The sequence below is a fragment of the Trachinotus anak genome, unplaced genomic scaffold, assembly GCF_046630095.1.
Source record: "Trachinotus anak isolate AG129_WGS33_773 ecotype Australia unplaced genomic scaffold, CSIRO_AGI_Tana_v1 ptg000010l, whole genome shotgun sequence".
Taxonomy (NCBI): Eukaryota; Metazoa; Chordata; class Actinopteri; order Carangiformes; family Carangidae; genus Trachinotus; species Trachinotus anak.
The window spans coordinates 13,157,009-13,171,696 of NW_027273861.1; the positions used below are offsets into that span (position 1 = coordinate 13,157,009).

Sequence of the window (14,688 nt, forward strand, 5' to 3'; positions counted from 1 at the left end):
AGAGAACTGGGAGTCCTCTTACAGACACGTTTGTCCTGTGTAATATATGTTATGAGCGATGACCACAAATGCCTGAAAGACAGTAGAGACAAGGCCTCACAGAGCTATTAGGGATTTGTGACTTCACAAACACGTGATCATGTTTTCTTTTAAATAATTTCATTAATGGTAATAATTTGTCACCATATTTTTTTATGGCATCCACCCATAAAGAGTAACTTATACTACTACTGCTGCTAGTACTAGTACCAGCGATACAGATTGATGCTCCTTGAGACTGAATTAGCAAATATCAACTATAATGTAGGTTTTGCAATAATATTTTTCAGTAACCTTGTCAACCAAGGTTTGTCAGGGAGCTAGTGACTGGCCTGTGGTGACACTCCACAGACATTATACGAAACCAAAGTGGGTGACATTGTGCGATGAGAGAATTGAAGGGAGGAACACTGATTCTGTTCTGTGCTGCCCGATAGCTCGTGCCATTGCCTACAGCGAACCAAGCTGCTGTTCAGATGGACTCCAGACAGGAAAAACAGGCAATGATGTGGACGAAAGAAGGATCCCAACTGGCCTGGACTATGTCCGCAGGACTGTCCTGGTGGAGGTATGACAGCTGATATTGATCAATGTCACTTTATAAGGTTATAAAGTGATTTATGTATTGTTTTATTGAAAGAATACACTCACACCTTTTCTATTTTCTTAATGTATCCCACTTTTCCTTATTCTTTCTCTTTCCTGTGACATCTTTCTCCTCCCCTCATCCTCCTTGCAGCCAGAAGGCCTGCCCAGAGAATACACCTACAGTGTCTTCTTCTGTCCCAATGGTCAGTGCAGACACATTTTCTTCGCTTATACATTGATATGTTATTATACTGTTGATACAGTAAATTTTACTGACCCATAAGTGCATAAGTGTATTTTGTATTTCCATTGTCAGAGAGGATCCACATTTCCACCCCCAACAAGTATGAGTATCAGTATGTGAAAAAGCCGGCCAGGATGAGCCAGTTCCAGGTTGCAGTGAAGACCCACAACGATGCCCATTTTGCTCTCTCTGCCAGCCCCCACGACAGTGCAGAGATGCTAGAGATCGTACTTGGGGGAAGGCAAAACACTCGCTCCTGGATCTCCTTGGGCAAGATGGGTGAGCCCCTCGTCAGTGCCTCCACACCAGGCATCCTCTCCTGGGATGAGTTCCGCAGCTTCTGGATCAGTTGGAAGGGAGGCGTGGTGCAGGTAAGGAGATAAAGGGATTGTAGAAGAAAGTGTTCTCCAACAAGTGTGGAGCCCTGAAATATCCTGCACCAACAAGTGCAACAGATTTGTGTTCAGATCATGAGTGGACACTCTGACAGAAAAAGAGGAGGGTGAAAAAGACTCAGCAGGCCATGGGGTCTGTGTGTTAGGAGGACTGGCGCCACTTTTACTGGCGTGCCTTCCGGTAAGGTCACGCTTAACGGGCTGATGTCACTGAGGACACTCGTTGATCCATGGCCTGGTGCTCGCATGGCCCTCTCTGGCTGGCACACTGCCTCCCGGCCCCAGCCCTGGCATTAGCTTTGCACCACTCACCAAAGGCAGCAATTAAAAGCCCGCAGAAGAGCAATGCACATTACAGTCCAATAGGATTCATTTATTTTCTTGGGGACGATGGCATTTTAGGGTTAATGAGCTGTGGGGCTTGGCCATGCATGGTCTTTGGTTTAATGTGATTATGAAGTTAAACTCCAGTACCAGGGAGGAAATGCTCTCTACATGGGTCTGTTTGTATGTTTGTGTTTGTGATTGTGTGTGGGAGGTGAGTGAATCACACTGGCGTCACTAACACTTGGCAGAGGGACATTATTAGTGCTCAGTGTGAGGGAGTCCAAAAACAGCACCAGTTGCTTTCTAAAGTGGGTTCACTGATTCGTAATGTTTCCTTGTTGACTGCTGTCTATTTGTGTACAATTGTATTTGTGTTCTGATCCTTCCAGGCAGCAGCTGCGGTGTGACCATAGAATACAAACAGAAACAATAAGATGGACTGTTTAATTACAAATGTGTATTCTTCCAGACATGTTTTCCTTTAGTCTGTCTGCATTACTCTCTCCAGGTAGGACATGGTTTACATCCATCCAATGAGTCAGTGATCCTCCACTGGGCGGGCCAATTCCCTGGACAGGTTTGACTCTTTTATGACATATATACTAGTTGGTGTAATGTTTTTTCAGAGATGATATAAATAATAATTTGTTTGCCCATTCAGGTGCGCCACATAGGCTTCTCAACAGGCTGGGGCTCAGTTGGAGAATTTAAGATCTGGAGGAAGGAAGACTCTGATGAGAACCACAATGAGGCCTTCACTCTGGGGGTCCCTCACAACATGGTGCCTGGATCTGAGAGGGCCACTGCATTTATGATTGGTAGTATTACTGTATTTTTATATGTGAGGCACACCGACTGATTTCTTATTTCCATCATATGCTTATCTATATCCATAAGACTCTGACTTAAGTAGATCTGTCAAGCCTTCATTTGAGTGGAACTAAAATTCAGTGCATTGTACAGTGTGAATAACTACCTGCGTATCTGTGCATCTGTATCAGGGGACGTCATGGGGCCAACTCTTAATAACCTGGACAAGCTGTTGCGGCTGCCCTTTGGATGTGGGGAGCAGAACATGATCCACTTTGCCCCCAATGTCTTTGTTCTGAAGTACCTGCAGAAGACCAGACAGCTCAGCCCCGAGGTTGAGAATGAAGCGACTGATTACCTGCTGCAAGGTAAAAAAACTGCAACCTAACCACATTCTGGTTTTCACAATACACTTTACCCTTAGACCATACTTTTAATGCAAATTTATCTGAGTGGGTTAAAGATAAGCTCCTCCCTAAACTTAAAAATACTCTTTTTTCTTTCTGTAAGAAGTTTAAATTTATGTGTCAGGGAGATGTGGGTTTGAGTTTTGGACACTTTATTATTGATAACATATACTTTTAATAATCTGCCTTTAAGTTATGTGTTCTCCTTATTTATTCATTGTACATCAGTGTGGATATGATTGCCAGCAAAGTGTTTAAGATGTTAAGATTTATGTTCAGTATAAATCTTATTTATTAGAAGCAGTAGCGCTAATTAGCCTTAATTCATACAATCTGTTATCTTGGACCATTTCTTTTGGACAAACCTGAATCAGTGATCCAATATTTGACACCAAGTTGAAGGATCCTCCTCTGGTACCACAGATTTCACCTGTCTGAGATAACGGATGACATGTTTATCCGAATGAGCTGCATTCCCAAATCCCTGCTGACCTACCTCCAGTTAGCTAGCAGCTGTTTAAGCAGAGGCAACAAGAGCATCAATGAATCTCACTGAGTCAAACTCCTTCTAGCCCAGCTGTGCACAAAGTGGCTTCAAGCTGAGAGGAGGGAATGTTTTCTAATTGCTGGCAAGTTGTATACTGTTGTTCCAGTTTTCTGGAAACTATTGGAGTGAAGTTTGCCTTGGACTTTGTTTGTGGAACTGTGGATTTCTTGACAGAGGAGTCTAAGCCTGGCTGGCACTGAATACTTAGGATCATGGATTGGAACATGAAGCTGGATGTTTTTACTCGGTTACACAGACCAGTCTTTCCTGCACCTCCTCTGTTTTCTCCACTTACCCATCTTAAACAGAAACTCCCACTAGACTTTTCCTAGTGTGCTCTACAAGGGGCAGGCCACTCTGCAGAGTTGTGCACATGCCGTGATCAGGTGGCAAAGTCCAAGAGGTATTCTTCTTGAACCTCTCTTCCCAGGTCTGTACTTTGTGCCCTGTGCAGTGTGTAAAAATATGCCCGTTGCCATCTTGGCAGTGCCTGACTCCTGCCGAACTCCAAGCTAATCAAAAAATGGGCAAAGAGGTAGGGAACATGTGGAGCCAACACTTCGATGTATGCTGGTTTGTGGCAGGCATACGCTCACCCACCTGTCACTCAAAGCGACACGCCCTCAACTGTGCATAACCTTAAGTCTTAATAAAAATTTGAATGGGTGAAAATTCACTGTTGCCACAAAGGGGGAAATTAGCCATACAGACCAAAACCGTGCAGTTTTTGGCATTTTCCGTGCTGGCTTAATTTTTCACCCCCGGAAGTCAATATATCTGTCTATGTCTGTCTGTCTTGCAGTTAGTGTATATTTATCCCATTACATACCGTGTAAGAATCCTTTGGAATGCTTTTTTAAGTCTGCCTTTTTTTAGTCTAGTTTTTTAACCATGTCTCTGCCGTGATGGATAGAAAGAAACGTCCAGTTGGATTTCCTACAGACTTTGCAGGTTCTGTAAAATCCAGAAAAGGTGCATAAATAATTTTGGCAATTCCTCAGTAATTTTGAGTAACTGTTTTTCTTAAAGTACTCTCCCACCACCTCTCCCATTCTTTATTCTTATCCAGGCTACCAGAGACAACTAACCTACAAACGGCAGGATGGATCCTACAGTGCCTTCGGAGAGAGGGATTCCTCTGGCAGTATGTGGTAAGTCATTGTGGGGGTAGCTGCTGAAGTTTACACAACTCATACCAGCCAAACTACACTTAGCTGTAGCCACATTCTTCAGCTTTAACTGTGGCATAGATTACCGGCCAAAGCAATGAAGTTTTTATCAGCATCTCCGTACGCTGTGCTCAAATTAATCTATTCCTGTTGGTGTGTTTAAATCACTGGTGAGTTTTAATTTCATGTTTACACTCCCTGGGGGTAGGCAGGCAGACAGAATCATCTCATAATATTTATGAAACTGAAATCAATGCCCTCAATGGGGAGCTCCACGGCTTGCATTTTGAGGCCCATGCACAATGTGCATACCTCAGGTTGATTTATGAGTTGAGGTGGGTATTATGATATTTAATAGAGCTAACACTGTGAAACAGCAGGTTACATAAACAACAGAGAATCGTAAACAAACTGCATAATTGGATCCCTGAGGTAGGCAAAGCCGTCAAGATTTATTTGCAGTTAATCAGAGTTCATATCCGTCGCACTGAGTGGACCCATGCTGCTTTGGCCCCACAGACAAGCTCTTAATGCCACTATTGGAGACACTGTTATAACTTGTCTGGAGCCACTTCACCAAATGGCTCGGTACTTTTTTTTGACATGGCCTAGAAAATGTGAGAAGAAGTGGTACATGCCTCTTAATGACTCACTACCTGGGTGTAATTGGTAACATTAAACTGCCATGGAAAGCTTGAACTCTTCCCCTGATGACTGTGAGAGGATATGAGGATGTAACAAGCAGTGGTTTGGAATTTTCCTTGGCGCCCGGGGCAACAAGTGTGGGTTGTGGGCACAACACAGATGGTGAACCTTCAGTAAACCTGCATCAGACACTTTATGAATCCATCAGCAACATGTTTGCATCCAAAACAAGCCCAGCTTTTGTTTTGGTTCCAGAGTTCACAAGTAGAGCAGTGCATTTACTGCCTGCTTAAAAGCTCCTGTAATGCAGTGTTAATGTATTCCAGCTTGTAAAAATGTATCTGAGAGGAAATTGACAGGATGTGTTGAAAAGATTGAACATAATGACAAGGGCTGGCAGCAATTGTTTGGTGTGCAATGCTGGCCATCTCTGCTGCAAAGGCTGTTAACACTGCACAGAGTGGGCTGAAAGTTCACTGACTTAATGTCATTCAGAAGCAGAGAGACACTGACGAGGCATAATGGGGGTTGGAGAGTAAGTTTTCAACTCCTCGCTCCTTTTTATGTTGAGTTGAATGAAAACTGCCTGCTGTTTTGCAGATGCAGCAACACAGTGCATACATGCACAGGTTTTAATTGCCATACTTGTGAAAAACCTTTCATTAACTATCTTAGTTCCCAAAACCCTGACCCTAACTGTAATACTTTGAACCACATAAATCCACTCTTTGGATTTTATAATCTTTCTTTTCATCTTCTACCATCATCCTCAGGTTTTTACACACAAAGAACATCCCTGCCCCCCCATTCTCACAGTACACAGCCCTCTGAAAGCTTCATACCCTGTTCCAGCCCAAGGTGACAGTGCATTAACTCTCTCACTAAACCTAAAAACAGTAAAGGAAGCCCTCTAGTTTCCTTATGTCCCCCCCGCCCCCCATATAATTATCTGTAAGAGTGGGGCAGTCTATTTTTTCATTTTCTCTGAAGCCTCAGTCCTTGGCTCTACGTGTTGAGGCTGGCATGGCATTTGTGTCTGCCCAAAGACTGATCTGACAGCGTTAGCAGGGTTGGGGGGCTGAATACCAGAGATTGAAAGCACTGATATCTACTGCTGTATTAACCTAATATCTACTTCCAGTCCTGTGCCAAACTGGAAAGCCATTGTTGCTTCCTTTCCTTTGCTTAGCTATAGAATCACTGTAAACATGTTCATTTGTAAAACTAAAGCCCTCAATGGTCTGTATATTCACTACACATTAAGTCATGTAGGCTTGTCACGAAGCTGTCATCCATAGACAGCCTGCAAAGCAAATACTTAGAACTGAAAATATAGACATATCCACCAAATGGTAAGAGAGAAATGATCAGCCACAGGCAGACATTTGCTAACATTTTACTAGTGTCTTGATTTTATTTCCCCAGTTTGGTTACAATAGTAGCAGAAGTAGCACCTGATCCATGATGTCATCCCTAACTCTAACCCCTTGTTAGTAATATGTTGTCGTAATCCAGTTTAAGTAATGCACCTCTGGGTGCTCTCTGAAACAACACACCAGCAACGTCTCAATAGTTGAATGCAAAAAAAAACAAAAAAAACCCTTAAACAGGAGTCTGGAACACTTTCTCCAAGTCCAACTCATAACATTCCCCATTAAGCTTATCAACCTAGGCTTTATCATGGAACACATCCATGTATTGTCTGTAAAAAAAATACTTCAGATCAACCCTTTGAAGTATGGAGCTGGATATGGGGAGCTCAGGGAGGGGATCTGGGAGTGAGAAGTAAGAAAACGGGAGAAAGAAAAACTGGACGAGGGAGAATCTGGTGAGCGTGACCCCAGCCAAGGCTTGAGTGGTGGAAGTGAGTCTGTCTAGTGCTTCCTTCCTTCACCAAACTAAATCATATTTACACTTTCCAGTACCTTTCCTTGGGGCCCGACATTTAAAGCCTGCGACACGATATTACTTAACATTATAAAAATTCCAACAGGCTTGCGGCTTCGTCCCTATTTTTGTCTCCAGGGAGCAATAACATCCAGGTTTCAGCCAGGGAAGATTTAATGTTTTGCTTTATGAGAGAAAAGTTCTTTTTTTCCCACTCATCTCCCCTGGTGCTCTTACTTGGATCGTGCGCTCACTTACGAGCTGCGTTGAGAAACCAGAGCATGACCTGTTTGTTTATTTCTCCATGTCCATCTTGTGTTTCTGTCTTTTTATGGTAAGCAGCTTGCCTCATCCTTTCAGTCAGTTGTAGTCAGGAGTGCTGTAATGGAATGTCTTGCTTTCACTGAGGAGTTGTTGTTCAAAGACTGCAGCTTTCGACCACTACCAGGAGGTCTGTTGTTTATGGATGAGTGTGTGTTTATTAGCTCAGCCGTCTCCCCTAGGGCTGACCTTGGCCTTTCTCCGTGATTCCCCTGGTCCTTCTCCACCGCGGCCCACTAAAACCACGGCTCATAAACTTTCAGTTGCACTCCCAGGCCAACCAGATTCACAACCTTCCTCCCTGGGATCCGTGTTTGTATAAGTTGCGGAATGCTTTTGGGGAATCTCCGACTCACATGCAGAAACATACTTGATTGGCCTGTGTGAGATTTCACATTCTCAAGAGCACAGCTGCCGCATCCTGTAGTGGTGATCAAACCCTGCCGCACCCATCTCCTCCGTTCCTCACTTCCTTTCTTTTTTTTTTTTTTTCCATTTCATCAGATCCGTCTATACATACCAGTCCTCTTGACACAAACATCCTTCCATCTACGCTCTTCACTATCAGCCCCCCCCCCCCCCGTTGACAGATTGAAAGAGTGTGATCAGTTGAAAACTTCTCACTCCGTTGCTTTCAAACGCTTGATAGTTAAACATTTTTCTGGATGTGCCAGCACATGTTTTAAAGAATCTTTGATTATCTCTCCTCTCTTATCTCCATCCCCTTTTTTCCTTTACCCTCACCCATCTTTATCTGTCTCACCCCTCCACCTCTCCTTCGTCTAGGTTGACAGCCTTTGTGCTGAAGTCCTTTGCTCAGTCTCGTGGTTTCATCTTCATTGACCCCGAGGAGCTTCGAGCGGCCAAGTCCTGGCTCATCAAACATCAGCGGGATGATGGCTCTTTCCCCGCCATGGGACGCATCCTCAACAAAGACCTGCAGGTAGGCCTGTGTCTAGTTGGATGCGGGGTGGGGGTGGGGTTAAAAGCAGAGGATCTTGATGAAGAGGAGGGATTGGCTCTTCTTCTGAGACAATGACAGTTTGGATTTGGACTGGACTGTTTAAAGGTGGCATTCTGACAATTGTTTAACCTTATTGTATCAACCTGCATCCCTCTGCATATTTATGACTTCAGTGTCTTGTGTGTCAGGTGAAAGCTTATTTTGCACCGTCAAACCAAATGTTTAGTTTACTCGGGGACAAGTGAAGACTGAGGTGTTGTTTACTAAGATGCCTTTTCCAAGGGGCGGACATTTTCAAACTGCCTTACAATTTACATGATTTGAATGTTTGGATGAAACATTTTTTCAGACTTCTTTGAATATTACAAGATGGAGGTCTGTATGATTTGTGAAAGTAACTGAAAGCTGATGTGTGTTTTTGTCCACAGGGAGGGATCCATGGGAAGATCTCCCTTACAGCTTATGTGGTCGCAGCTCTCTTGGAGACTGGGATAACCACAGAGGTAAGCAGTCAGACAGAAACACTGCAGCCTGTGGCTCTTACACCACAGTTGCTCCTTAGAGTTAAGCTTTCGATGGACCAAATAGAGCTTCATTTGGTTGTACTGGAACCCAAAGAAAAAAAAAAAATCAAAAGAAAATGTTTCCACTTTGCCTTATGTGTTATCGACACTGGATGCAGTGCTGTAAAATTCAATTCAGGATTTCAGTGGGTTAACAGGAGAAAGTCTTTGAGAGCAACACGCAGTGCGCTACCTGTCCCACTTAAACCACTTACTCCTGTAGCCCATCCTACCAGCCTGGGTCGTGTGTGGACATATCGCTGCATTCCTGATAGTTGTGAAGATGGATGTGCTGGCAGTCAGCCTACTCATATTTGTCATGCACCAGTGCTGCTAATCTAATATCTAATCACGTTTTGGACTACGTAAAAAGATTTAGGCTGACATTTAGAGACAATTGAATCCCCTGAAAGACACCTCAGTTGCATTCCTCTCTTTATCCTTTCTTCTTTTTCCGTTGTTGCTCTACCTTTCTCTCTGTTTTTTGGCTTGATTTTTCTTTACTCCTGCTAATAGCCAACCTTAATGATTTAACAGTTCAGTCGCTAAAAGATACAAAAAATTCTGCTTAAGTTGTCCCCAGCTTGTATTGGAAATTCCTGCAACATAAAAGCTGCTAAAGATCTGATTGTTTTTGTCTTTGCTCTCAATTTGTCCACATAGTTGACTCTTTATTTAGCATTTCCTCTCCCTGGCTCCTCTCCATCCACGTGTCTCTCCTCGCTTCCTCCGCTATCTATCCCAAAGGGCCTCTTCTGAGAATCTGTCCTTTTACAACTGATAAAAACTGAAAAGGTATCCTTCACATCAAAGCAGAGCCTCCACCCCCCCTCCAATTTCACTTAATTAAAAGATGACTGCTGCAATTACAGTGAGTGGCTCTGGAGGCCTATCATCTCATGGATGAGAGGGAAGGTCACATCTGCATGAGATGAAAGTCAACTCTCAACTTTTTAATGGCCAAAATGAATGTTTGTTGAAGAACAGTATCTGAGCAGAGGAGAGGTTTGTGAGCTTGGACAGGGTAGCCTCTAAACAGCTGAACACTGACAGGGATGATGTTGACAGTGATGCCAAAGGTCTTGTAAAAGGCATATCTGATTATCCCTGCGGGGAAATTACAGTAGATTGCTGCAGCAGATAAGACAGTATATATCACTACTGCACAGAAATGAAAGACACTGTATCTTGTAATTTACCCCTACCTATAGTTTTTGTCATAACAGGCAAATATTTTTGGCTGGACCGCAACAGCGGAGCATGTCCCTGACTAACTGACTGAGTGATGATATTTTCCAATATTGGTCAGCTGAGTGTCTCGTCACTGAGCTGGAGTTTCTGGTGCAAACCCATTCTATCAGAGGGGGGTTAACAGTCTGCAGTGATGCCAACTTAGCGCATTGTCACTACATTTAGAGACCTTTTTTCAAACAAACTGGGTATGAACTTGGTACATGACTGGACCGTGTATGGATGCCAACCCGGGGCTTGGGGCTACACTTGTTACAGGCTTCCCAGCTGCATGGGAACTGCAAGGAAGCAGAAGAGCACCTCCAATACACTGAGCCTCGCCTCCATTACAGCAAATAAACTACTTTTATGACATGTATCATGATTACTAAAGGAGGCGGAGGAATAACTAAACATCCCACGCTATGAGGAGAGAGAGCAGGAGAGGGGGAGAAAGAGAGATAACTCATTGGTAACGAGGCTTCATACTAACCGCTATCACCAATTCCACATATAACACAGAGGGAGTTCGACATAAAGACCTGCCTCTAATAAAAGTCTGTTACGATCTGGAGTTGGAAGTAAATAAAGGCTAAACTATTGTGGATCCACACAAAGGCTCTGCTCTGTGTAAGAGCCACAGTTAGAGAGATAGTATGTCTCGGGGTATCCCGTCACCTGTTAGAGTGCGTGCCAATTGGGCTTAGTCCTTGCTGTGGCAGCTCGGATTCAATTCCAGCCTTTGGCCCTTTGCTGCGTGTCATCTTCTCTCTCTCTTTTCCCAATATTCTCGTCTCTCTCTCACTACGACTGTAATGAGGTCAAAAGCCTTAAAAAGTAACTTAAAAAAAGAAAAGATAGCTTGTCTCTTCTAACTTTCCCACCGAGTGATCATTAAGTAAATATAGCTCAAATCACAGCACAGTCTTTATCTTTAATTTATGTGTTTGTTTCTTTTTGTCAGACGATGTCGCAGTTATAGATCATAGGGAGTCCAGCCACACACTAGGTTTTGACCTAGTCTTTACTAAACTGTCCATGGAGCCATCACAATACCATTCACAATTTTCAGTTTTCTCAGCTGAGTCTGTTTTATTTCAGCTGTGTCTTGCATTGCAGCACATCGTCTATCAGCACCACACATTAAATAATTTGGCAATTTTGGTCTGTGTACTGGCTTTTTAAAATGTTTTTCATTTTGTCATTTTCCCAGTGTAAACATTCTGCTGATCTCAGTACAAGTATGTAGTATGCAAATGGGTCAAAGCTAAGGAATAACAAACAAACTGTCTCTATGGTTTTATTAACATGTAGATTGGCACCTTCATGATAAGGCAAACTGTAATTGAAGTATTTAATGATATTTTATTATTTTAACCAGTTACTCAAAAGTGGGGGAAAAACATCAAACAAGCACTTCAAATACATATTTAAACAGCACTATTGGGAGAAGAAATATTCATAAATAAATGCGTGCAGGCATGCCACTAATATGACTATTTCCCAGAAGGGTTTTTTTTGTATTTGGTACAGCAATACCAAAACAAAAAGTTCTGTTTTGTCCATCTCTTATAAGCTGCTGATCACCACCACTACCACATCTGTGTTTGTCTTACACGCTGTCCCGTCTGATCCAGGAAGAGAAGGTGGCAGTGGCAAAAGCCAAGGATTTCCTGGAGAGCAACACCTACTCTGCAGATGACCCTTACACCACGGCCTTGTCTGCATACGCCTTGGCTCTGCTACGCAGCCCTTACGCCCCGCTGGCCTTGCGCCGCCTCAACCACATGGCCATCACTCAAGGTACCGCCACACTCATCACTGTGAACAACATGATTAACAAGCCACCAGAGGCTCATTCATTCAGCTCTAAGTACTGGACAACAGATGTATGAAAAGGTGACAAGCAAAGGCCAGATGTTGAATAAAAGTGGCCTGTAACAACAAGACTAATGCACCATTTAAAAGATCACAGTGAGGACGGAAATGTAGAAATATATGGCTCATTTTTTTGATCAGGTCTTTACAGCAGTGCAGAAGTGCTACAGATTTACAATTAGTATCCTGTCCTTAGGCTGCTCACAGTTAGAAAAGCAGTCAGACAGAAGATAGAGGACAAAAACAGTTGTGAAAGTTGCTGCAGTAGTCGTCAGTAGTTCAATCCACTCCTCCCTTTCCTTTCATTTCCTTATCTCACTGTTGGTTTCCTTTGGCTATTTCCTTCTCTTCCTCTTGACTGAAACTTTCTGCAAGTTTTTACAGATTGCACTGAGTTGAGGGGAATACAAAAATGCTCGTAGTTGATCGCAATCATTTTATTTGCCAAGCACAATGAAGGCACAGGGCTTGGTTGCATAGTTGCTGAAAGATTCAGACAATTAGGATAATGACACAATGAGTCATATGATACAGGATGTTCCTCTTGCAACCTCTCTCTCTTAATCTCCCTTTGTTTGTCTCTGTAGATGGACTCACCCACTGGAGTCTGACAGGCAGCACTATGACAGATGAGGACACTTTCATGGGCTTCAGTGATGGCCTCTCTCAGTCAGGTATACTGTATATCAATTAATATTAAATCCATATTGGAAATAACTCATATCCATCTGTAATTCCCTAAAATAAAATGCAAAGTCCAAATAAGAATTTTCATAATCAGTTCTTGTTTTTGCACAGTGGTGTCAGCAGAGGTGGAGATGACAGCCTATGGTCTTCTCACCTACACCCTCCTGGGAGATGTAGCGTCTGCCTTGCCTGTGGTCAAATGGCTCTCCCAGCAAAGGAATGCCTTGGGCGGCTTCTCCTCCACACAGGTAGCCCTGTTTCTCTGGCTTCTTCCTTTCTTTTGAAGCGAAACATTTGTAGCAGCATCAATAAAAAGTTGACTTTTCCGACACCCGCCGTGCCTAGGACACGTGTGTGGCTCTGCAGGCTCTGTCAGAGTACGCCATCCTGTCCTACGTTGGAGGGGTCAACCTCACCATCTCACTGGCCTCCACCAACCTCGACTTCCAGGAGACCTTTGAACTCAACAGGGACAACAAGAAACTCCTTCAGAGTGCCAAGGTAATCACATCTATGGAAACAGCAAGTAGTATAAATATTTGTGTTTTTGTTTGTGGCAGAGCTTCTCCTACAGTGTTTTTATACGCAGATGAGGCACACTTCATGTTGTCGAGGTTGACAGTACTTTAACGGCATTAACTGTCAATTCTACTAAAGATTGCTGGTACTTCAGAGAGGATATTTCGCTTAAGTGAAACCCTTGCACTTTAGAAACTTCCCCCTCTTGATTACAGTGATTGATGAGCAACTATGTACCAGGGCCACACTCTGGCACTGAACATTAATCCCTGTTTCAATATCCAGCTGTTTAGTAGCCAGAACCTTTTCACACTGCCAAACTAAACCAAGCTGGATTTCCCAAAAGCACCTAGTTGGTCTTTTGATTTAATAGCTGTGTTTTATTGGCCTGTTTGCCCACACATTACACATTTGACAGTGTGTGCACAAACCAACTTTTTACCCATGGCACTGTGGTGCAAGGTCAGCACTGCGGTGTGTGTAAAAGTGCTCCATGAGCTAGAGTGGTTCAGGTGAGAGCGCAATATGTTCTCTCTGCCAGGCATGTTCCTCCGCTGTGATTAGTGGTGTCAGCTTAATTGGGGGCAATTAAGCCCTGCTGGTTAGTAGCCAGGGAACCACTAGTGGCAGTGCAGCAGCCTACAGCATTCATTCACTTGATAAATGACTCACTCACCTCTCCTTGCCCCCTCTGACTTTCTTTGTTCTTTTTCAGATCCCCAGTATCCCCACAGGCCTTTTTGTGAGCGCTAAAGGAGAAGGCTGCTGCCTCATGCAGGTATTGTAGTGCCACACACACAGGTTTACACACACAGACACATTTGCAGTTTTGAACGTTGCCCTAAAGGAACTGTAATGTTATGCTTACTTCACTGGCTCACAGCAAGAATCTCCCGGCAGGGGAGAGTCAGTTACCGTCGCCTCATAATGCCCAAATTCCTCCCCGTAAATTGGAGTAATCTGGTAGAGTTTAGCCAGTTGTTTTGGAATGTGTTGATCATTCCTGTTGATTCCTGCGGTCCCCCGGACAGGATGCTGTTTACTTCTACCTTGTCACAGACAAACAAAAGCCCCTTTTATAAACAGTGGGAGTCATTTTTCCTCCTTGTTGGATGTTACTTGGTCCTCTCTTCTTATCACCAATGTTTAAATGTTTGCTTTAAAACCAAACAAGGCATAAAAGAAAAAGCATGCTTGACCAAAGTTGAATGTTTACAGTCCTGTTTTCATGAACCTGTATGTGAGATACGACTTGATTTGACTGAGGCAGAGCCAGATAGAGCGGCGGATGTTGTCTTGTACTGAAACATCTTCCAACTCATTCTCCTCGGCGAGTTTCTCACTCACAAACCCACAATTTCTTTCTTTCACACCTCGCTTCCTCTCTACTTCCCTCCATCCACACCTCTTTGTGCATCAACACACATCTCCGACAGACCCTCGGGCCAGCAGCACCTGGGCTCTAATG

The 14,688-nt window shown here is 43.6% G+C and overlaps 1 protein-coding gene across 2 annotated transcripts in view; it reads left to right on the plus strand.

Annotated features, from left to right (window-relative positions):
• Window positions 1-14,688, plus strand: part of cpamd8 (C3 and PZP like alpha-2-macroglobulin domain containing 8) — a 41,925-nt gene that overhangs the window by 15,925 nt on the left and 11,312 nt on the right. For both annotated transcript variants that reach the window (XM_071487683.1, XM_071487684.1), the window contains 14 exons: window positions 477-607; window positions 779-830; window positions 944-1,242; window positions 2,102-2,170; window positions 2,255-2,411; window positions 2,595-2,771; window positions 4,427-4,508; window positions 8,166-8,322; window positions 8,772-8,846; window positions 11,774-11,939; window positions 12,602-12,688; window positions 12,813-12,949; window positions 13,047-13,202; window positions 13,936-13,998. In XM_071487683.1, the coding sequence (XP_071343784.1) occupies window positions 477-607; window positions 779-830; window positions 944-1,242; window positions 2,102-2,170; window positions 2,255-2,411; window positions 2,595-2,771; window positions 4,427-4,508; window positions 8,166-8,322; window positions 8,772-8,846; window positions 11,774-11,939; window positions 12,602-12,688; window positions 12,813-12,949; window positions 13,047-13,202; window positions 13,936-13,998 (1,808 nt within the window). The remainder of the gene's footprint in view (window positions 1-476; window positions 608-778; window positions 831-943; window positions 1,243-2,101; window positions 2,171-2,254; window positions 2,412-2,594; window positions 2,772-4,426; window positions 4,509-8,165; window positions 8,323-8,771; window positions 8,847-11,773; window positions 11,940-12,601; window positions 12,689-12,812; window positions 12,950-13,046; window positions 13,203-13,935; window positions 13,999-14,688) is intronic.